Below are 25273 nucleotides of genomic sequence, written 5' to 3'. Positions count from 1 at the left end.
AGTTTGCTCAGTATTCCCGTGATCATCGCTGCTTTAGTAGCCGCGTGCCTTATCTGGGTCCAGATCGTAAACCTGCAATCTAGTTGAAAGACTAGGTATTTCAACGCTTTTTGAGTCACTAGGGATGTGTCGCCTAGTTGCCTGCTGACCCCGACTGACATATGAGCTCGTCTCATCAGGATGACTTCGGTCTTACTTTTGACGAGTTCCGGGCCATATTCCTCAAGCCAAAATTGGATCCTTAACATGACTGGTTCAGCTTCCTCCTAGCACAATCGGTATCTCGCGCTGATATCATCGCCTTTATATCGTTCCCATATCCAACGAGGTATGTATCTTCTGGCATTTCTATACGCATTCTGCATCCGGCGTAGCTCAGGTTCCAAAGATCGCGACCGAGAATAGATCCTTGAGCTGCACAAGACGTTATCGCTTTAGTTTTCTGACCATCTGGTGTGTCGTACAGAAGTTCGCGCTCGCACAGGTAACTCTGGAAGATCCTTAGCAGGTATGCAAATATAGACTAGTTTGAATGGGGTGAATACAGTTTTTCCTATCACTTAGCGAAACGCAAACTTTGCACTGTCGCTTTATTCGAGTGGCAGTATTGTGTTACTTATTGTTTCTTGTGATTTTGCATTTATCATTTGAACTATCGATTTCATATCAGATTATCTTCGTCATATAAACGCGTCGCTTTATACCGTACTAATATCTTAAACATTACTTGTCAAGTGAGTCCCGTTCTGCTGATCTTCCACTTACAAGACGATTCGTGTTACATATTCGAAAACATTCGTTTCACAATCACTGGTGCCAGGGATGGTAGATTACAGGGTTTGGCCATTCGAAGCAAACTTGTGGGAGTAACTTTGGCTGTTACGTTACAGGGGTTTTGTAAGCAAAATAAAGCCAACTCATTTCACACGTTTTCTTACACTCCTCCAATCAGACGTTACTCAGCTGACAACGAAGTAATAAAAGCAATTTGTTTCTCACTACCACAATCACAGTTTTTGCTGATCGCTGTCATTACCACTGTTACCTCAACAAATCAGCTGATTCGTTCAAATTCGATGAGAGCCGATTAATGGTCTGATGTTGGCCACGTCTTCTGTATTCTCTTCAACGTGACTGGTGTGACATTTCCTTTTTAATTAATTTAAAGCTCAGACGTCAGGTCTCTCTCTTCTGCTACACGCCAAGGCACAGAAGGTCACAAAAAAAAAAATTACTACGAAATATTACCACACAAAACTATAGATGCGCAACTAAGTTCCCGCTGCTTCGACACATTAGTGATTTTGTTTTGGTATCGTATACTTTGGTTACGTGAAAATGTCTGATTTTGTGCCGAATAATCGTCATATGCGGGAAGTGTTGATGTTCCTCTTTCATTCGAAAAAAACGGCGGCTGAAGCACATCGAGAACTATAAAAAATTTATGGAGATGCTGCTTTAAATGAAACAATGAACGGTGATTTTAATCCGTCGCTTCAAAGACGGTGATTTTAATGTTGACGACCGTCCGCGTGAAGGAAGGCCAAAAACCTTCAAAAACGCTGAATTGGAGGCATTGCTCAATGAGGATCCGTGTCAAACGCAAGAAGAGCTTGCTTCAGTATTAGGAGTTATCCGTAAATCCATTTCCAAGCGATTGCATGCTTTGGGAATCATTCAGAAACAGGGGACTTGGGTTCCTTATGATCTAAAACCAAGTCATGTTGAACGTCGTTTTTTCGACGTTTCGCCTGTGAACAACTGCTCCAGCGGCAAAAAAGGAAAGGTTTTCTTCATCGCATCATTACGGGTGATGAAAAATGAATTCCTTACAGCAATCCAAAGAAAAGAAAGTCATAGAGTCACAAGACAGGTAATGCTTCTACGTCGTCGCCTCGGCCGAATATTCACGCTGCGAAGGTTATGGTAAGAATTTGGTGGGACCAAGTTGGTGTTATTTATTATGAACTGTTAAAACCAAGCGAAACCATCACTGGGGATCGGTATCGACTTCAATTGCTGCGATTGAGCCGAGCACTGCGCGAGAAGCGGTCGCAATATGCGGAGAGGCATGAAAAAGTGATTCTACAGTATGACAACCATCCTGGAAACACTGAAATGTGAAATCCCACTCCACCCGCCATATTCTCCAGATGTTGCGCCGTCCGATAATCAGCTGTTCCGATCGATGGCACGTGGTCTAGCTGTCCAGAAGTTCCATTCATACGAAGACATAAAAAAATGGCTTGATCCGTGGATAGCCTCAAAAGATAAACAGTTTTACCACGACGGTATATGAGATCTGCCAGAAAGATGGGAAAAAGTAGTAGCCAGCGATGGGCAATACTTTCAATGATTCACTTGTAACCATTTTTTCAGAATAAAGTTGTATTTTCATCAAAAAAACAGCGAGGACTTAGTTGTCTTTTTATGTTAAGAAATTTTCAAGAAATGCAGTAATTGCCATATATTTCTCTTCAACAATGAAAAGGGATTCGAATTGACAGCATTTCCCACTCTTCGACTTTTATATTTAACTGACGAAACTAATAAGCCTTCAGTAATTTTAAAAGCAATTTGGTATCAATGTTATTAAAGTTATGAACATTCAGATTTTATAAATGTTGCATTTGATTCAGAGATAACCTGAACAAATGCATTAAGAACAGATATACTCCAATTATTAGGCAATCGTATTCCTTTACCAATAAATTCACAAATTCGAATTTTAGTAACAGCTGCTGATGTATTTAATTCATTAATTAAAAGTGCACACTCTTGGAATAAAGAAATATTCCGTTTTTCGAAAACCAACCCACATTTTTACTCATATTTCCACATTCACTACCGAGAGTGAGACTTAAAAATGAGATTAGTTTTCCAATTATTTGCCCAATGTTTACTGGGTAGGTTGGCGATATACTCGTATGTATATAAGTACCCATCAAGTATGCAGGCAAGTTTTAGATATACCAGAGGCATGTGAAAATACTGCGACAGCCTAAATATAGACTGCATAGGAAGCAATAAAATGAAAACTTATTCGAATAGCTCATCATTGCAGAACCACGGCGCCTACTTTTAGGATAAAATAGTTTTTTAATTGTACTAGAGCTTTAATGTTCTTTTGTACATACAATACATATAAACATATACATATATCTATGTGTTTATTTTGGCGTCGAAATAAAGCTATAAAACGTTCAAAACTTTTTATTGGGTATGGGAATAAGTTTTCGCCCTCGTAAAAGATGTGTCGCTGCTGATACTCTTTTTGTGTTCGCTCTAGTAATGTGCTGGTGATTTGAAGGTGTACAAGTGAGGTCTCTATCGCAGTAGTTGACATTCGTTTAAAGCGTAAAGATCCTTTTTTATCTGACGTCCGAACTGTCTACGCTCGTCCCGAAAAACAGAAGAAAGAACGACAAGTGCAGCTGAGACGTGTCGTATATTGATCAATAATTACTGTAATCAGGCTCCATCAAATACAACTTGTGAAAAGTGGTTTCAACGCTTCAAAAGTGGCAAATTCGACGTGAGTGATAAAGATCGTGAAGAGGCACCGAAAAAATTCGAAGATACTCAGCTACAACAATTATTGGAGGAAGACGTATGCCGAACCTTTGATGATATTTTTGTCTAAAGAGTTGGATGTTGACAGATCAACCGTCGGTAAACGTTTGCGCGAGATGAGAATGGTTCAGAAAGCAGGTAACTGAACGCCACATCAATTGAAAGAGAGGGATATTGAGAAACGTGTGAGATGCTTCTTGAACGGCAGTAAAGAAAACGTTTTCTGCATCGCATCGTCACTGGCGATGAAAAATGGATCTATTATGGTAGCCCTAAGCGTCGAAAATGTTGGAGAATTCCAGGTGAACCAGGTACCCACACACAGCGAAAAACCCGTTTCCACGACAGTCGGTTCTACGTTACCGAAACGACCCGGATTTATATCCGGCCAAGGACTGTCACTCCAGCAGCATTCCCCGTACATAAATATGAAGAATGTTTATGTTGCTACAACAACAACAGCGAAAAAAAAATATGAATGTTAAATATTGTTGTGCATCTTGTGGGATTAGAAGGGTGTCATCTATTATGAACTCCTTAAACCATCTGAAACCATCACTGTCGATCGTTACCGACTACAGCTGATGCGTTTGAATCGAGTTCTCAAAGAAAACCGGACGGTAGTAATGACAAACCGATTTCACTGCATGGCAACGTCAGGCTACACGTTGCTAAATCAGTCCAGAAATATTTAGAGGGACTAAATTGGAAAATCTTGCCCTACCCGCCGTATTCCCCAGACATTGCACCTTCCAATTAACATCAGTTCCGATCGACGTAGTCAGCCCTTATGGGAGAGCGGTTCACTTCTTACGAGAGCATCGCAAACTTGCTCAGTGAATGGATCAAATCAAAAGAACTCGAATTTTTCGTCAGAGGAATGCGTATGCTGCCTGAAAGCTGGAGTAAAGTGGTAGCTTCCATTGGCACACTGTTGACGTATTTTCATGTATTATTTAATTGTTTAAATAATTCTTAACTTTGGCTAAGAAAGGATGGAAACTTATTCCCATACACAATAAAATAAATAAAAAATAAAAAGAGAAAAAACGAGCTGCTCTTTTTTTTTCCTCCTACATGCGCAATATGGTTCGTCATTTTCGAATAGTCAATATGTGTATTAGACCGTACATAGAAAATGGCGCCATATACTCCAAAGTCTAATGTATTTGTGCAATGTAATTTCGGTGACGATTTATTGGCATCAAGAACTGAAATCTGCCGTTTAAGTATTAAAACGAGGCACTAGACGTCTATGCCCTTTAGAAGACACAAAAATTGTCTTCTCGAGACAAAAACATCTATATATCAGACTATAAGATCCCACCGTAAACTTCAAGGATATGACGAAAACTGTAAACGGGCGACCCCTTAGTACGGGCAAAAAAGTCCGAAATTACCTTGCAAAGATATTTTAGACTCAGGGGTGTATGACGAACTTTTTTTTCTTGTAAGGTGGTACGGTACTTTATGAAAATAACCAAATCTATTAACCTCAATAAAACGGGTATTTTAAAGTCACAACGAAGCAGTGTTGCCATTTGTAAAAAAATCGAAATTTCAATGATAGCTTTAAATTTGTCCGAGCAGTACAAGCAAATAGATAGATAAAGGGAGCGTACCTATTTTAATGACCATATCCAAACGAAAGTTAGAAGAAATAAATCTGCATAAAAGTGCCCAATGAGATTAAAACAATAAATAAATAAATAAAAATAAAACACTCAACTGTGCACGCTGCTCCAAGTGCATACTATTATTACCATTGGTGGCAACCATCTAACTTAACCCATCCTGACCTAACCATACAATACAGCCGCAAAAGCTCAAACACTTAACCTCTGGCCATCTGGAATCTAGTTGAGCTACATACATATTTTTCGCTGCATTTGTTCATTTAAAAATGTTCATACATACATACATATGTAGGTGTATAACGAAAAAGTAAAACTCATCTCAACAGGCAAACAAGAAAATGAAATCTGTTCCGTTTCTTCGCACACAATCATCCAGTCAGGCAAACATATTGCGAGAAACACAACAGCTCACTTGGTGCGAGTAAAACAGCCTAAGGGGAAATTTCACTGATTGTCAAGGTGTACAGCGCTCAGAGTCGAGAGAGCCATATAGATGTAAATATATACAATATGCAGTAGAGTTGACCTAAGAACGTGAATACTATGCACAGAGTTGGGCATTGCTTTGCCTCCGAATGCGAATACCCGTTAAGAAAAAGGTTTCAAACTGTTCTATTCTATCTATGTTTATACATACATATATTTATTGGATACGAGTGGGTAAACAAAATTTAATATTGCTTTTTGGCTTCTACTTTCCACTGCCAAAGAAAATGAAGGCGTAACTTAAAAATTACATAGATTTACAATAAATATTGTTATTTTTCTCATTTTTGTGTTGATTTCTGTTTTGTTCGAAATATTATTTCTAGAAAGTACGCAAAAAGAATCTGAAAAATGAAAAATTATGAAAATTTAAATATGCAATCAATCTTTGAAGGGGTAATAGGTATACAGTTAGAATTAAAAAAAAATGGTTTTTTTAATTTTATTTTCTTTATGTACATTTATTTACGAATACACGCAGAAAAATGGTGTTTTCAAAGTCGGTGGCCAATTCTAAAAAACGGCTAAACCGATTAGTTTTTGAGAAACCGCCATTATGACAAAACAATTTATTTTGCTTATTCCTTCGATTAATTACTAGATTTAACATTACTTTAACGAAATCTGTTTGGCTTTTTAATTTCAGAAGATCCAGTTCAGAGATATATTGGTCACCGCAAAACGTCTGTTTTGAGACGAGCTCCCGGAGATCAGCTGTATTTTTATTTTTACTAATACTAAGTCTTAAAATACAGTTAAAAGGTAACATAATATGTGAACAAATTTTTAGATAAATAAATAAATAAATTTAAAAGTTTGCTCAGAAAAAAGTGTGGAAAATTCGCTTTTTTCGGCCTTTTAACTGTATATAACCCCTTAAAACATCGTTCCTAGCAGATTCAGATTCTACATATATATATATATCTATACTAATATTATAAAGAGGAAAACTTTGTTTGTTTGTTTGGTTGTAATGAATAGGCTCAAAAACTACTGGACCGATTTTAAAAATTCTTTCACCATTCGAAAGCTACATCATCCACGAATAACATGGATTATATTTTATTTTGGAAATAGGGCTCGAGATATAGGTCAAAACGTGGACCCGGGTAACCTTCGGATGTGTATGTACAATATGGGTATCAAATGGAAGCTGTTGGTGAATGCTTTAGTTCAGAGTATTTCCATCTGCTCCGTGACTAGGGTCTCGAGATAGAGACCAAAACGTGGGCCCTAGAATGTGTTTGTACAATATGGATATCAAATGAAAGCTGTTGATAAGTGCTTTAATACGGGGTAATTTTCATACCTATTGATGACTAGGGCCTCGAAATATATGCCAAAACGTGGACCCGCCGTGTCTTTGCACCGAATTAAACCAAATTTACGCACATTGTTAAGTAAGTATTGAAAATGGGTTTCGTAAAGTTTGGTTGTAATTCGGAGCACTGGCAACGGGTACAGTGTTCTTTTGCACCAGCCATAATGTCGCTTACTTTTTTAACGCTTGGGGCGGAACTGAACTGTCAAATTGACAGTGTGAGTTACAATGTGTCAATATTTCTTTCTGATTTGGATGCCATAAGGAAAAAACGTAAGTGCAACATGTAAAAATTGTTTGTGAATCTTTTTGGAGTGGATTTTGGAACAGTGAATAATTTCTTACGAAATTTGAGAATTTAATGTGAAATCCGAATGAAATTATGTGTTCGTGGAAAAAACAATTTTTTTCGTTTTTTTTTTTTTTTTTTAAATATAAATGGATAATGGTTAAAAAAGCTCCAATGCTTAATAAAACATATAAATTGAAACGAAAAATTCATGGATGATCAGGAAAAAAGACGATTGTTTATTCATATGCGTTGATTTGAAATTTAAAAGCAATCCTCTTTTTTCCTGATTTTCAATTTATATTTTATATTTACTCAAAAACAAATTGAAAAACAAAAAATATTGTTTACGCCAAAGCGCTTGAATAAAGAAATAAATAATATGAAAATCATATATTTTCTGTTCTAAACCATATCTATTCTATTTTAGTGTGCCCAGCGAAGGGGGCCGGGTTTGCTAGTATATATATATATAATTGGCGCGTGCACCCCTTTTGGGTGTTTGGCCGAGCTCCTCCTCCTATTTGTGGTGTGCGTCTTGACGTTGTTCCACAAATGAAGGGGCCTACAGGGGCCGAGGGGCTATAGCTAAAAAAAAATGTTTTTCTTAATTTTAGTGTTTCGCCGAGATTCGAACCTACGTTCTCTCTGTAAATTACGAATGGTAATCACGCACCAACCCATTCGGATACGGCGGCCGCCTGAAATTGAGATTCTTGCATGTCAAAATTCATCCAGTAAAAACTTGCAACTTCCTTATAAAAAGAAATGTCATTTTGCTCTGCTCTCATAATGGTAATTTGCAACAATTGTTACAAATTATTTGCTATTGTTATTGTTAAAAATCTTTTGATTTATGAACGGACCTATTATAATGCAGCTGAATATGATGCCACCACGTATTGCAATAACAATAACTTTACAGAGCCACTCTCTCTCTCTCTCTCTCTCTCTCTCTCTCTCTCTCTTAACTTCACAGTCTGTGGTGGACCATAGCTTCAGCAACAATCCTCCTCCAATTCAGTCTCTCTCTTACCCCACTTCTCCAAAGTCATAATATGCTCTCAAATTGTGTGACTTGACACCCTCAAAAGCCTGCAGTTTCTTAGATAGGCTGTAATATCACTGATTTTAAACGTGGAAGTGAGCGGAAGGCTTTTCTATATCGCAGTAAAATTTTTATTTTTTATGTACGAGTATCAATTCAACTACGGCCAGAGTCGCCAGTCTACCTCAGTTCTTACTACAATCACATAGGTCGGTATTTTGCTTTTACAGCATTTACATTGGGAGTGCTGCCGATTAATGTCAAGTGCTATTTTGCTACTAACCCCGTTTAGCGTCCTTAATATGCACCTATTATGGTGGCCGCCGCAGCCGGATGGTTGGTGCGTGACTACCATTCGCAATTCACAGAGAGAACGTTGGTTCGAATCTCGGTGAAACACCAAAATTAAGAAAAACATTTTTCTAATAACGGTCGCTCCGCGGCAGGCAATGGCAAACCTCCGAGTGTATTTCTGATAGTTTTAATTACAAAGTTAGTATACAAATAATTTAAATTTTAATAATCTCGAATGTGTAAGATCTCTATATTTTATTTTTTTTATAATCGTGTTTTATTTTATTTTCGTCAAACCTAAACTTGACTACTAATCACGAATGTGGTTCCGTAATTGTTGAAGCCAAAATATCTCTACAACCGAAAAAGCGCCTGCTTCGCTGTATTCAACCATACAGGAGTGTCTGAAAATTATGGTAACTGCTTTGGCACTGATGACTCATTCTTATCGAGTGTTTTATTTTTTCTTATTTTTTACCCTTTACAGTTGTTAGGCAGTAATAAGAGTCGTCTACGTGATTTTTGGATGCACTGGCACACGTAAAGTACCCGTTTTTTAACCTTGTACCAAGCCGTAAAATATTTATAACACCTTAAACAAAACATTTTAAGCACCGCTTATTTACTTTAATTTTAATTTCAAGCTTAAAATAAACTTCATGACACTTCTCAAATAAGGGAGATACTGCTTACTCATATATACCCTTTCACTTTTAGGAGTAAATTTACCAAAGAACACAACTAAATAACTTAAAAGAATTAACACAAATACACGAGATTTTCTAGATTTATGAATAGACTTACTTTTTGGATAACTTTTGTACACAGACTTGACATATCATATTTTTATGACCACTGCGAAACAAATGTTTCGAAAAGTAAACAAAACCAGATTTCCGTTAGCTACCTTTCGAGACGTAATAGCTAAATATAAATTTGTTATCTGTTGTTTACTAGGTGTACCTCATATCCATTACCACTTGGAGTATAGGTGATTTTGCTTATATTTTATATTGTGTAGTTTGATTGACTTCCCCATCTATCAATTTTTGTGATCATTGAACTCCTGTATTATTTTTTAAAATCAAAACAAAATAAAAATGAGTGGTAGCCAGTGACTAGCTTTGGTAAGTTTTGCCATAAGTTAAGATTTTTTCATAAATAATCATTAAAATTTCGAAATCTATACTACTATATAAAGGTGAATGTCTGTACGTCCGCGCATCACTACGAAACGACAACACCAAATAACGTAAAAATTTGTATACATTCATATTTTCACCCAATGAAGGTTATAGGCATGTTTTTATGATGGAACTCCTTTCTCACAGCCCCCAGGCCGCGCCACCACTCTCATTCGTCACTAATAATCGAATATTTGCTTAAATTTAATCTAAAAAATCATAGTTTTCCTATTTCCCACTATTTATAGCACACTCTAGACTTCATAATCCGCATAAGCTGTTCAACTATGACCCAAATGCAAAGTTCAAAAACGGTGAGATAGAAAATTAATAAAAATAATTTTGCTTGATATTTTTCTGATTGGTTGGTTTGATTTTATTCAACGAGGCATAGCAACGGATGCCGGGTATTGAAATATTTTGGTTATTAATAAAAAATTATTTTCTATGAAATTATTGTTTGTAATTCTTTTATATACATATCCTAAATCCCTCAAAACTTTTTCTACGCGAGCGGGGCCGCGGGTTAGAGCTAGTAATATCATAAAAGCCATGAAATAAAGGTATTCAAACAAAATCAAAATTCCATACAAAAAGCTTCTCTTCGAAGATATCTGGCCCACTTGAGTACTTTTCTAATAGCTGGTTGGAAAATTTCTAATTTTTGTCAACTGTTTGAAGTCGCCTTGTTTGAAGATTTGGCAATGAAATTGAATACCGGATAGCCTAGCTGAGAAATTGCATGACTTGTTTGCGCAAGTGTAGAATACAGAAAATATTCCGACAGATTGGAAGGAAGCAGTAGTAGTTAAAATGAATAAAAATAGTGACAAGAAGAAATGCTCCAATTGGAGAGGAATATCGTTGCTGCCGACATACAATAAACAAGATGTTTATAATAATTCTGATGGGTCGAATTGCAAAGCCAGTAAAAGCCCTTATTCGGCGAAATCAAGCCGGTTTTCGGCCAGTGCAATCACGCACTGATCATACATATTATATAAACACCATTTAAATATTGATCGAACAGTCAGTTGAACTAAATGCGAGCCTGTTCCTCACTTTCATAGAGTTTAAGAAAGCCTTTGACGCATGGAAAAGAAACTTTATCTGTAGAGAACTTGAATCAAGGGGATTCCGCCGAAAATAATGAACATAATTAAAAGCAATTATGAAGGAGCTTCGTGATGTGTTTTGCATTATGGTCTTCTCACCGAACCGTTCTCGTCTACTAGTGGAGTGAGACAGGGTTGTGCCTTGCGCCCGCTTTAATTATCACAGCCTTGAATGCTGTGCTCCACTGTTAACATTGAAAGTTATGGCATAGACTGGGCGCTGCGTTATAAGTTAAGGGACCTCAAGTACACCGATGACTAAGTTTTTATATCAAATCGCCATGCCTATATGCAAGCACAAATATTGCGGATCGCAGAAGAATGTATCAGCATCAACATCGATAAAACTAAATCTATGCGAATCGACGCCAACACTGAGCATCACTACACATTTAATAAAGGGTGGTTAAATTTCAAAGGCCGATATTGAATGTGAACCACACCTAAACGTCAAGTTTTTTCTGCATTTCATTTGACATTTGTCAATACCAGACTAACTCAATTTGATCCATGGAAAGATATACAATCGAGCAACGCGATAAAGTTATTCAAGTTTATTATGAAAACGGGCGTTGAAATCAAAATGCATATCGCGCACTTCGTGAAGAAAATCATCTTCAGTGATGAGGCACTTTTTCACCTCAGTGGGTTCGTCAATAAGTCAATAAACAGAATTGCCGCATTTAGGCGAATCATAATCCAAGAGTGATTGCCGAAAAACCAATGCACCCACAAAGAGTGACTGTTTGGTGCGGTTTATGGGCCGGCGGCATCATTGGGCCGTATTTTTTCCAAAATGAGGTCGGTCAGGCAGTTACTGTGAATAGTGTTCGCTATCGTGAGATGATAACGAACTTTTTATGGCCCGAATTGGAAGATATGGATGTGAACGATATGTGGTTTCAACAGGACGGTGCCACTTGTCCCGCAGCTAACGAAACAATGGCTCTTTTGCGCGAAAAATTTGATGGCCGAATAATCTCACGTCGCGGCGATGTCAATCGGCCGACAAGATCATGTGATTTGATACCGTTGGACTTCTTTCTTTGGGGTTATTGGAAAGAAAAGGTGTACGTCGATAAGCCAGCAACAATTCAAGAGCTAAAGGATGAGATAATTCGGCACATTAACGGCATAGAACCTCAATTATGCCTCAGCGTCATCGAAAATTTGGACCATCGAATGGAGGTGTGCCGCTGAAGCCGCGGCGGCGATTTGACCGATATTTTGTTTCATACGTAATGAACACCGGCCCTTGAAACTTAATCACCCTCTATTATTATAATGGCAATCTTGTAAAAGAGGTTACTCAGTTGGACTACGTTGGGAGTATTGTTATTATTGAGGGGCGTACCGTCATTGACATCGCCAACCGGTTAAAAAAGGCAGATTTGCTTTTCCCAATTTAAATGGGATCTGGATAACTGGAGGATTTCTCCTAAATACTAAATTCAAATTTTGTATTACTTGCGTCAACAAACCAATTATGAAAAGAAAATATGGCTGGATCAGCCACATCTTACGCAAACCTGTGAGCGAAATAGTGCATGCCGCCCTCGAATGATGCCCGCAAGGAAAAAAAGGAAGTAAGGGTCGACCGAATACAACATAAAGAAGGACAATCTACAGAGAAACGAGCAAATCATTCAGAGAAAATTGAAATTGAAATTTGAATTGGTCGAGCCAAGGTGCACCTAGAGATTTGGTGGCTCCTAAAATACTGTCTGAAAAGCTCATTGTATTTAGAGCTTTGGAAAGGGAGCAGATAAACAATGAGGAAAGGAGAAAAGTATCAGAGAAAGAGATAGTAAAGAATAGAGACAGTGGTAGTTAGTCTCGTGAGAATTTTCCAGATTCTTTGGTAAATCTGTAAATATTCTGCAGTTTTAGAGAACGAATATTACTCATTCTCACGACATTGGGACCCAAAACTCGTAGCCGTGCTCTAACAAAGGTAGGACACGCACAGAGAAAGTGCTCAGTGCTATCCGCCTCCTCCAAGCATGACAGGCATACCGGGTTCTCGATGATTCCAATGGTGGTCATATGCTGACCCCATGGGTTGTATCCCGTAAGAATACCGACCATCAACCGAACGTGTTTCCTTCCAAGTTTTAGTAGAAAGTTTGACAGTTTTCTGTTCGGACTTGTCACAAAACACTTTGCAGCTCTGCAGCGTTCTAGACCAGACCATCGCTCTTTATGTAGATTGCCTACATAATCGCTGATCCTATTCATAATTCCTGCGGAACTGATTCCGATTATTGGCTATGGCTCAGGCGCTGATCCACGGTTGGCCGATTCATCGGCAGTTTCCTGGCAGTCCTGGAACTCTCATAAGTACAAGCCTGTTTTGTCTTGCGACAGAATTAAGCTTCTTCTTATATTCTTGAATAATCTTTGAGGTTTGCTTCGCATTCTCCAGGACCTTCAGTTCAGCCAGACTGTTACTGAAAACTCCAATCTGTTTCCCGCTCCATTTCCTCTCGATTATCCATTCGGCTACTTTCAGGATGGCAAAAATTTCCGTTTGGAAAACAGTTACCATTTCTCCCATGGCATAGTGATACTTATTACTATCATTTAAGTACCATCCGACTCCAGATCCTATGTCATTCTTGGACCCATCGGTAAAGAAAATATCCGTCAAAGCTCCCTGAACGCATTCTGGATTGCTCCATTGCTCACGCAATGGAAATCTGACATCAAATACAAGACAAGATACTGATCAGATAGCAACTTAAAGATATCTCTGTATCTCGAAGTTCCGTTTTCGTGCCAGAAACCTTATTTATGGAGTCTACACATTGCTTTTATTGCTTCCTATTGTCTTTTAAGATCCAAGGGGAGCAAATCAAGCATAGTATTCAGATCTTCGCCGGAGTTTCTACTCATGGCACCCGTAATGCATAAGCATACACTTCTTTGCAGCCTGCCTAGTTCCCGCAGTGTGGACTTAGCCATGCGTTGTATACCATGTTGGAACGTGTATACTAAGCAGCCGTCCAACTCATTGTACAACGTGTTGTTACAACGGTTAGAGCGTCCATACACCGCTTAAGAAAGCTTAGTTCACGCCAATGTTAGCATTACTAGCATAGACAGATTGCGAACACTTACACCTATGAGGATTAAGGCAGATCGATTTTTAAACTTGTATACAACTCAAATCTTCTTTAAAATAAATATGCACAACTTTCAATCGTTCACCTTTAATTTATTTGTGAAACCAGATTGAAGCAATTTCTCATATTGCGCAACTTTCGCGTTTATCTTTTTATATTGATTGTGCAGCAAATAAATAGTAATCGACTTTTGGTTCACCTCCTCGACAGTGTTGTCGTAGTCAAGCATTAGGGCGGGCTTTAATAGTAAGCCGCCTTGGAAATAGCATTCCCTGGTTTCTTTACGCATTCGGTCACGCAGCAGCCTTTCTTTGTTAAGTTGACGTCGAGTTTCTTCAAGGTCTTCCAGCAAAGTCTGATGGTAAAGTTTCTGCACTGAGAGCGTACTGCGCATCATTAGTGTGCGTTCTTTCAAGTGCGTGCTGATATGCACATCGAATTGACGACGAATTTGCGCTCTCGAAAGTTCTGTATTGCGTTCTAATATTACAAATAAATATAAACTGTGAGTCAATACATAGTAATAGCAAGCGTAAAACTACATACATATATTAAGAAAGGCACTATTTTTATTGTGAATCTAGGATTCTATGTAGCTGACAGTTTCAATGAAACTTTTAAATTTTATAATGCAACCTTATAGAGTGCCCCCACGTTGTAAGTAGGTCATGCGACCGGTCGTGCGATATGTTGGTCGTTAGCCTCTCACAGGTTTATATTTTCAATACATCTGAGTGCAGACGAAATAAGCAACAGAAATATTCAGCTTTTGATTATAAACGGAGTTGCAAAGAAGGAAGAAAATGGTAAATTATCGAAAATGTGGTTGAAAGAGAAAAATGAGTTTTTAAATGTTAAACTTTTAAGATGACTACAAAACAGAGCCCATAGATTGTAAAATTATCTGCAGATTTTAACACCTTCTGGAAAAAGTGGCTTTGCAAAAAGAAGCCACTGAGTCATAGAGCCGATAACCGAAAGGCAATACGCATTACGCCTTAACTTTTCGACAGTCCACAAGCAATCAGCTGCATTGCACGTAGTGCATTCAGGTACTGTGAAAACTAACTTACTACAAATACTAAAAGTAGGTAGAGTTACCTAGGAAAGTAGGTAGAGGCTAGGAACTACTCAGAAATTCCTAAAAAAGTCATCGAAAATTTTTATAAAATATCGGCTTATGCAGCGCTCGATTGCAAGAATGTGAGTAAGTGAAATGAAATGAGAAAAATGTGTTCGTTCCGAATTTTACTATTTTATTTTTAAGAAAATCATAGACATCCTATTGATAGCTCCAGGCTTGCAGTTTTTACTTTTACTTTTTACTCAAGCTTTTGACGCATTACCAAATTTCTTAATGCAATCTACCCAGCTATCAAGTCTGCTACTTGCAACGTGCTTCCATAGGTGGTAAGAATGAGAACAAAAAATGTTATAAAATTTTACAACATGCGCACATGCGTTGCGGACGTTCACATGACACGACCACAGTAAAGAAATTGTAAATTTCATACAACGGGTTGTGCTACAGATACAACTTGGTTTAATACGTTACGACTTTTGGTAAAATCTACTCAAATTGTACAACAAATCGCATCGTCTGAGGGCCGCTTTATTCAACTAGTGCTGCCATTTGATGCAACTTGGTTTAATACGTTACGACTTTTTGTAAAATCTACTCAAATTGTACAACAAATCGCATTGTCTGAGGGCCGCTTTATTCTACTAGCGCTGCCATTTGATACAACTTAGACTTATACATTACGACTTTTGGTACAATCTACACAAAATGGACAACAAATCGCATCGTCTGAGGACCGCTTTATGCAACTAGTGCTGCCATTTAATACAACTTAGATTAATACATTACGAATTTTGGCACAATCTGCACAAAGTGGACAACAAATCGCATCGTCTGACGGCCACTTTATGCAACTAGTGCTGCCATTTGATGCAACTTAGATTAATACGTTACGACTTTTGGTACAATCTACTCAAATTGTACAACAAATCGCATCGTCTGAGGGCCGTTTTATTCAACTACTGCAGGCCATTTTATACAACTTAGATTTATACATTACGACTTTTGGCCCAATCTGCTCCAACTGTACAACAAATCGCATCATCTGAGGGCCGCGTTATTCAACTGTGCTGCCATTTGCTACAACTTAGATTAATACATTAAGGCTTTTGGTACAATCTACTCAAATTGTGCAACAAATCGCATAGTCTGAGGGCCGCTTTATTCTACTAGCACTGCCATTTGTGATCGATTTGTAGTTCCCACATTTATTCGGGGGTTTTCGTAAGATTATTTATTACGATTGAGGCTCAAATCAAAAATTGATATAGGTATTTTAAATCCCTGTTTACCATTGCAAATCGCTTCTATAACTAATTAAATATGTGGCATCCTTCTTTAAAGGACGTATTTCAAAAACATGTGTGCTGTGGTAAAATGAAACTATCGCACGCTTATTTAGTAGTGAAACGGATTTTTTCTCTTTAATTCCCACATAATTTATCAAAGGCTAAAAAAATGGTCATACCTTAACATCTCAAAAGCTTTGAAGTCTGTCAACGGAAGTCAACAAAATCATGACTAGCGCTACATCATGGATTTTCGCATCCTTAAACTATTTCATTTTTATTAGACTCACAATATAAATAGTTACCCTCGTATTCGCAAACTTACCTTCAGTTTTCTTGCCCAATTGTTTGACTTCATTTTGCAAATTTTCGAACTGAGACAAACATAGTCCATCACCAATTTTTTGCATTTGGCTTAGTTTCTATAAAAAATATTAAAGGTACAATGTTTGTAGAGATATCTCAAAATAACATTTTCAGTTTTAATTTTACTTCTTTCAATTCAGCATATAAATGTTGCTTTTTGATTAGTTTAAATCGAACATTGGATATTTCCATACGTGCCGTGTTGATCTGATTCAAAAGGGCATTTATATCCTGCAAGAATAAATTCCACACTATTAAACAAAAACAAAAATGTATACAACATATGTGTGTATGTACTTTAGGGTGCATCTCTTTCTATACAAAAAATCGGTATTGATTTTTCAACGTAATTTATAAAACTTATTATATTTTAAGACATACGCCAAAATTGTTAGGAAAAATTCTAAGACTTGCGTAAGACCGATGTGAAAATTACTCCACCAGTCGACTTATGCATAAAAAAATTTATTCTTAAGTATATATTTTTCCCAAAAATTTAATCAGATGATAGAAGAGTTCAAGCCTAGGCGGCCAGCATGCAATTTTTTAAATATTTTTTCAAAGGAAGCAAGATAATGAGATTTTTGGAGGCATTCAAGGCGCATTGATTAACACTTTGACTGCCAAGGCACTTTCAGCAAATAAGATGCTCTGGGGCCACAGCATTTTTTTTTTAATCTCATCAGAGACGTCAAAATTGGAATTTTCTGCTTTGAAACAGGGAGTTTTTAACTAATTAGTATGTCACACACATATGTTCCACGTGGCGCCTACCGACTTTTTTTAACTCAGGGCCATGGCGGACATATATGCACGACAAAAACATTGTTTAAACATCAAAATACATCGTCGTCCTACAAGCTCTACTTCGTTTTGCAAAAACAAAACAATTGGGAATATGTTGTTTTTGCAAACAAACACCAAACAACGTTATATGACGACAATGTATTTTGATGTTTGAATCCGTTATTTTTGCAAACAGAAACAAGTCAAAGCTCATGCTCAGTAAACAAGAAGACTTCATCGCGTTATATTGGTTGATAATATTTGTGTTACGGAATGTCGAAAAGAAAATTTTTTTTTGAGCTGCGCCGAAGCCACTATAACAGAAATTTCATGGGAAGCCATATATTTTATTATTGCAATAAAATCATATTTATCGTCAATCGTTGCTGTGTGATATGGCGAGAGAGAATAATAGACGTGTCGGACATAAGTGTCCGACGTGGCGTAAACCGCATAGTACAATGTCACACATATATGGCCGACGTGGCAGTCAATGTGTTAAAGGTGGTGGCACTAGATCAACAACAATGTTTTGTACGTTTGATTGTCACGGCAAAGTATTGGAAAAGTAAAAAACAAAAAATTAATTCGCCTTGTTTTATTCTGTGCTGACAGCTGCATGGACACGGCGAAAGAAAAAAACAAATCAGCTGATTTACCAACACCACCTTTAATAGACTCGCCTTGGAGGTACTTTCAATTCAACACAGCTCACTTAAATACTAATATTTTTCCGAAATATTTTAGCAGAAGTCTTAAAATGAAATAAATTTTAGAAAATTTGATTATTTCAATAATTTATTTATCTGTAAAAAAAATTTTAACTTAAAATCTTTAAAATTGACGAAGTTATACTTTACATATCATTTCAATTATCGCTACTTAATACTGAGCGGTCTCACTGAGCGCCGCCAATGAAAACTTTAAACGCGTTTTTCTCAAAACCACTTTTCTGAACACGGTGGCCTCGATTTCTCGAAGACCTATGTACCGATTTAGATTCTTTTTTTTTTAATTTTTGTACATGTATTGGCTACAGCCGTACATTGCAATTCTAAAAAATTCCAAAAACTAATATTTTTTCAATCCTTTAGAAAACAAAAAAGAGGTTAAAAACACAAACTCATTTTTCAAACCTGCACCATTTTCTCAAAAAAAAACAAAAAAAAAACCGCCACGTACGACGAAGAATTTTTTCAGTTTTTTGCTTTCAGATGATTTTTCACCGTTGTATCGTGGCCACCAGGGTGCATCCGTTTTTTATGACGTCATTACATTAATTATATAACAATTGTAATTTTTAATATTTTTTAATAAAAGTTTGTGTCAGTATAGTCGAATATACAGGGTGAACGATATGAAGTGTTACCAACTTCACACTGCTTGTATCTGTAAAACAGCTCGTGACATCAACGTCAAAATTGTTCTAATGACAGTTCAATATATTTTTTATAAGCCATCAAAAGCATTTGCGTCTCAGTTTTGTTGAATTTTTTTTTTTTCTGTAATGGAATTCAAACGTAATAGTGTGATTGCATTATATTTAGCTGGAAAATCACAACCAGCCATGGTTCGTGAGCTCAGTCACCTCAAAGTGAATAAAATGTTTGTGTATCGTACTATAAAACGTTACAATGATACTGGTAGCATCGCAAAACGCTATGGAGGTAGACCAAAAAAAACCGCAACAACGCCAGAAATGGTTCGGAAAGTGAAGGCTCGACTTGAACGAAATCCACGTCGAAGTGGAAGAAAAATGGCCAAAGAACTGAAAATATCACAAGACAGCATTCGACGCATATTGAGAAATGAGCTTACGGTCAAGGCTTACAAGTTCCAAAAAGCACACGATCTTTCACCCCAGCAAAAAAAGTTCGGTGCGAAAGAGCAAAGGAGTTATTGCGCTTGCAGGAACGTGGCGAATTTCCTTGTTTGTGTTTTCTGATGAAAAAAAATCTCCCAAACGCAAAACGATCGTGTTTACTTGACCGAAAGCTCATACGAGAATTTGAGCCTACGTATGGCCACTCGAAGCAATTTCCCATCGCAAGTAATGATTTGGGCCGCCGTGACCGCTGATGGACGCTCTCCAATCGTTTTTATCGAGCCTGGTGTCAAAGTGAATGCGACTTATTATCGGGAAAAAGTTTTACAAGCTGCTTTAGAGCCGTGGACACGCAAACACTTCGGTCGTGGACGTTCCAACAGGACTCGGCACCGTCTCATAAAGCTCGTGTGAACCACGAATGGTTAAAAAATCAGGTTCCACACTTTATTTCGCCCACACAATGGCTTTCGAATTCGCCGGACGCAAGTTCGATGGACTATTCCATCTGGTCCATTTTGGAGAGCAAGATGAGGACTAAAAAATATGCCAGTATGGATGCGCTGAAAAAAGCGAATATGCGAGAATGGGCCAAAATACCTCAAGATCACATTCGTGCAGCACGCAACTCATTTTTTGACCGTTTGAAGGCTATAGTCAAGGCAAAAGGTGGTCATATCGAGCTAAAGTAAATATATGTTATAATTGTAGTCATTTTTGAACAATTTTGTCTTTGAAATCAATAAAAACTAATTTCACACAAAAAAGTTATGGTGTTTTGAATAGGTAACACTTCATATCGTTCACCCTGTATGTTAAATAAATTATGGTTTGTCCGATCCTCAAATAATCATCTCTACTTATAAAAAAAAAATCATGAAAATCACTTAATTTTCACGCGCTCATTGTTTTTCTTTTCATAAAAATATAGTTTATTCCCCACAAAAAACTTAACATTTCAAACTTTGTACAAAATTCAAAAAACTTCAACAAATTACCCTCATAAAAATGTCGAATTTTTGTAATTTTTTAATATATATATTTTATATAATTTTAAAAATTCGAGCTTTATTTATATGAAGGCAAACGTATTACACCGTCAACAAAAAAAAAAAAATTATGAAAAATCAACGCTAATTTTAAGCTGCTTAAACAGGCACATATTTCAACCAACATTTATTGGGCTATAAAACTGCAGACCTGGAATTTTTCTGGAATTTCTTTTGCCAATTTTAGAACTTTGTAGGAAACTGATTACGTTTTGCTTTTTGTATTTTGTACCAGGTTTGAAAAATTTAATGAAAAATATTTTACGCATTTGACTTCGTCTCTTCTTATTACCTTTGTGTGCATTAAAAGCTATTTTTATCGCAAAAAATTGTTCACTTTCAGCTTACTTGGCTATAATTAAAATTTTTATCGGCCTTCTGTGACTTCTTCGCTGCGCCTTCAAACGGTAAGAGCACTTTCCTTACAAGCTCTTCAAATTCTTTAGCCTTTGCCTCAACTGTACGCTCTTTCTCAACCACTACCTCCTTTAAATGCTCTTTCTCTACTTTGGTTGACATCATCAATTCTTCCTCTTTTCCCATCACTTCATCGTATTTCTGCAATTGCTCTTGAAATTTCCCCATGAAATATTCAATACTTTTCGGTGTATCACCCATAATTGCGCGAAAAAGTCCTTTACGTTTATGATATTTAACTACACCTTGATGGAGGCACGCGCGCACGATCTGTTCCGATTCGAGTTCGCCGAGCTTTTCATTAATCTCATCCATCAATTTTCGTTTATCAATGGACTTACGTAGTATTTCTCGGGGATCCTTATATTGAACTGTGTCAACAACTAAATCAATTAAGTTTTCGACAAATAAATTTACGATTGCCTCGTTTTGCCGCTGTGTTTCTTCCCGCAATGCCTGCTCGAAGTCCAATTCTGAAGCTGAAGGTGTTTGTTTATCGAAGCCGAAATCAATAATTTCATAATCTGGCTGCACCAATTTTGTCTCCTCGATTTTTTCCCTATCAGCATCCCATTTTTCGAGCTCTAATAATTCACTATCTTCAGTGATATCTGTAAGTGCGGGTTCTTCCGTTTCTTCTTCGGCAAATTCATCCATATCAACAAAATCATATTCCAAATCTTCGGTTTGATCTGAACTAACTGGTTCTTCTATATCTAGGCCTGTAAGTGGATCCACAAATTTTCCTTTTAATCTCGAATCGATACTTTGGGTTTCACGAGCTTTGTGGAAATCTTCATATACAAATGTCGAAGATGATGAGATACTTTCTATATCTGGCACTGCCGCAAGTTGTTCCAGTGCGCTAAGCCTTAAGCGATGTACCAACCCAACTTCTTCTTCTTCTACGATTGATTCTGACGACTGTTCCTCTTCAAACGCCTTAATCTCCAACAAAATTTCATCATCCTCTTCCAATCCACTACAGTATCTATACTTTGAAGTATGTACATGTTTTTCCTTTTTAGTTCCTATTGCGTCAACATGGATATCGGAATCTATAGATCCTTCCGTTCTAGTTGTAGTAGCAGACAAAAGCTTCGATGACGTCAACTCGTCAAAGCCATACGGCTCATCTGCGGCTTCTTCCAGTTCCATTTGGCCGAAATGTTTACAAAGTGATACACAAAAAACAAAAAATATACAAAATTGTAAGAAAATAAAGAATCTTTAAAAAAATGTGAAAAAATAAAAAAACTCAAGACTGTAACAAATGACTGCCTTTGAAGAACTAAATTATATTTCAACGAAACTTTGATTTGAGAAACTGTGCAAACTACTTGGGAACAGTTGAATAGAAAAATATTTTTCTGCCAGTAGAACGATCACCAAGTTTTCAAGCTCAGCTTCAGCGCAGATAAGGAAGAAATTTAGACACAAATTTGATTTCTCATTTATTTATTAATCAGAAAATAGACTTGATCGCAACGTATCTGGATAAGTTCTTATGAAACACTTCACAAAGTTCATAGCCAATGCCGCCTTTTATATGCAAAATGGATTTTTCTCTTCAAAAAAAGTAACGAAGAATCTTCTGAATACAGGTATCAGAATATGAACCCTTACTGGTTATCACTCAGTTATTATTTTGAACTGTATCTCATGTAGCAGATGAGAAAATAAGCAAGGCATAAATTTATGAAAGGTGCACACATCCCTTGTTCAATATCTGGACGCGCATCATCTTCTGCGTATGAATATTCAGGTACAAATTCACTCGACTATGGCGGGCACCAACCCCATCAAAGAGTACAGTATTCTTCTTCTTCGCCGTCGCTACGGTCCTTTAGTTGGGGTACGCCCTCCTTGTGCGCAATCTCCAGGTTATCGATCCTGGGTTGCCCCTTCGTTACCTTCGCTTCGCTGCATATCGTTTGTAATAGTGTTTAGTTAGGATTTAAAGGGTCGGACAGGTCCCATTGATGGTAGTGGCTGCGTTACCAATTTCTTTCTTGCATGCTGTTCCGGCCTTCGCATAATTTTCCCATACCAGTGCAAGCGATTTTCTCTCAATTTCTCAGTTATTGGAGCCGCATGAAAGCTACCTCTAATGGGTTTATTGCTTATCTTATCCAGTTTTTTACGCCCGATTCCCATCGCAGCATTCTCATCTGCGCCACATGGATTCATTGTTCCTGTTAAGACATTTTGAGGCATATTCCATTGCAGGTCCAACCACAGCTTTATACATTTTGCCTCTTAACTTTATTAGCATCTTTTTGTCACACGCCAGCCGGCTTGTATGCGGTTCCTCGCTTCGCGGTCTAGTGAGCACTAATCGCCTGCAATGGAGCCAAGATATTTGAAACTCTCAGGCGCGGATATCGTTTCAGCATCGATATGAAATTTCGGAATCTGGTCACTATCATTAAAAGCGAATGTCACATGATCTATTTTCTGTCTGTCAATAAAACACAATCAATTTAAGTTATGAAGAAAATTTTATTATCGACCGCTAGACTACGCTCCCTCTAATTCCACATCATTACCTCATTGCAGCCAAACTACGCACACGAGCCCGTGCAGCAAAAAACGTACATCTACATATACGCAAAGACTGTTCGACATCGAAAAGCTGCAATCAGAACAGACATCCAGAAGATTCGCCACTCCGGCATGCACAAGAAATGGTGCAACATTTCTCGTTCTCTATGTACGGAGCTCCGCCGAAGAAGAAATTTGATTCCGGCGAGCCCGAAAAAACAGTTGGTACGACAGAGCCACGCAGCAATCGGGCGCAGCGCGAACCATGTGGAATCGCTACCGAGAGCTAAGAAAGGAAGAGAGACGTATTATCAGAAAGAAAAAACGAGAGGCCAAATACGTGAGTGCAAGAAGCTTGACATGCTGGCCAACAGGAACAACGCCCGAAAATTTCACCAGAAAGTTCGGCGGCTTACAGAAGGTTTTATGACCGGGGCGTTTTCATTTAAGAACAAAGACGGCGATCTGCTGACTGACACCCAGAGCATATTTAAATTAAGGAGGGAACCTGTGAAATAGTGACTATTGCGCATGTCACAGAGGATGTGAAGATCCCGTTACCTCAATCGTTGGAGGCGGAACTGTCGTTCCGCTACCCGACCATTACGAGTCTTGGAAAAGACCCATTGAAGGAGAATCGACACACACCATCTTTTCGCCGATTTCAAAGCTGCACTCGACTGTACGAAAAGGAGTTTCCTGCATGCCGCGATGTCTGACTTTGGTATTCCCGCAAAACTTATAGGGCTATGCAAGATGACGTTGCTCAATACCAGCAGCGCAAACAGAATTGGGAAGGACCTCTCCGAGCCGTTTGCTACCAAACGAGGTTTCAGACAGGTTGACTAAGTTGATGTTGGAAAGAATCTTACGAGTCGCAGAACTTAATCGCTCAGACACAATATTTTATAAGAGCGTGCAATTGTTGGCGTATGCCGATGATATTGACATCATCAGCCTTAACAACCGCGCTGTTAGTTCTGCATTTTCCAAACTGGATAAAGAGGCGAAGCGTATGAGTCTGGGGGTGAACGAGGACAAAACGAAGTACCTCCTGTCTTCAAACAAACAGTCGACGCACTCGCGTATCGGCACCCACGTCACTGTAGACAGTTATAATTTCGAGGTTGTAAAAGACTTCGTTTATTTAGGAACCAGCATTAACACCGATAACAATGTCAGCCTAGAAACCCAACGCAGAATCTCCCTTGCCAACAAGTGCTACTTTGGACTAAGTAGGCAATTTAGTAGTTCAGTCCCCTCTCGTGCAACAAAACTAACACTCCACAAGGCTCTTATCATGCCCGTCCCAACGGATGGCGCAGAAGCGTGGACGATGACAATATCCGATGAAGAGTCGCTTGGAGGGCTTGAGAAAAAATTCTGATAAGGATTCTGCGAAAGATTTGTTGACCTTTGCACGTTGGTGAGGGCGAGTATTGTAGGTGACGGAACAATGAGCTGTAAGAGCTTTTCGACGGCATACTCGTGGATATTGCGCAGCGAATAAAGACCCAGCGGCTACGTTGGCTGGGTCATGTCGTCCGAATGGATACAAACGGCTTTGAAAGTATTCGATGCGGTACCAGCTGGTGGTAGCAGAGGAAGAGGAAAGCCTCCTCTGCGTTGGAAAGATCAGGTGGAGAAGGACTTGGCTTCACTTGGTGTGTCCAACTGGCGCGGGTTAGCACGAGAAAGAAACGACTGGCACGCTTTGATAGACTCGGACAAAATCGCGTAAGCGGTTATCGCGCCAATTAAGTAGAAGAAGGGAGTTCAACATAATGATTCCAACGTTGCTCTCAAGGTTTGCGGAAACCTAATGCTTCCCCACGACACGTAAT

General features: G+C 38.1%; 1 protein-coding gene across 1 annotated transcript; it reads right to left on the bottom strand.

The window, feature by feature from the left end:
• Positions 1 to 14145: 14145 nt before the first annotated feature.
• On the bottom strand, positions 14146 to 22154 carry LOC128868849 (coiled-coil domain-containing protein 96-like). Its single transcript, XM_054111392.1, has 4 exons — positions 20817 to 22154; positions 16935 to 17039; positions 16768 to 16864; positions 14146 to 14552 (listed from the first exon to the last, which is right to left on the bottom strand). The coding sequence occupies exons 1-4, from the start codon at positions 22041 to 22043 to the stop codon at positions 14146 to 14148; spliced, it is 1836 nt and encodes a 611-aa protein (XP_053967367.1). The 5' UTR covers positions 22044 to 22154.
• Positions 22155 to 25273: the final 3119 nt, after the last annotated feature.

This window comes from Anastrepha ludens, chromosome 6 (assembly GCF_028408465.1).
Source record: "Anastrepha ludens isolate Willacy chromosome 6, idAnaLude1.1, whole genome shotgun sequence".
Classification (NCBI taxonomy): Eukaryota; Metazoa; Arthropoda; class Insecta; order Diptera; family Tephritidae; genus Anastrepha; species Anastrepha ludens.
This window is presented reverse-complemented; position numbering and strand designations above follow the sequence as displayed.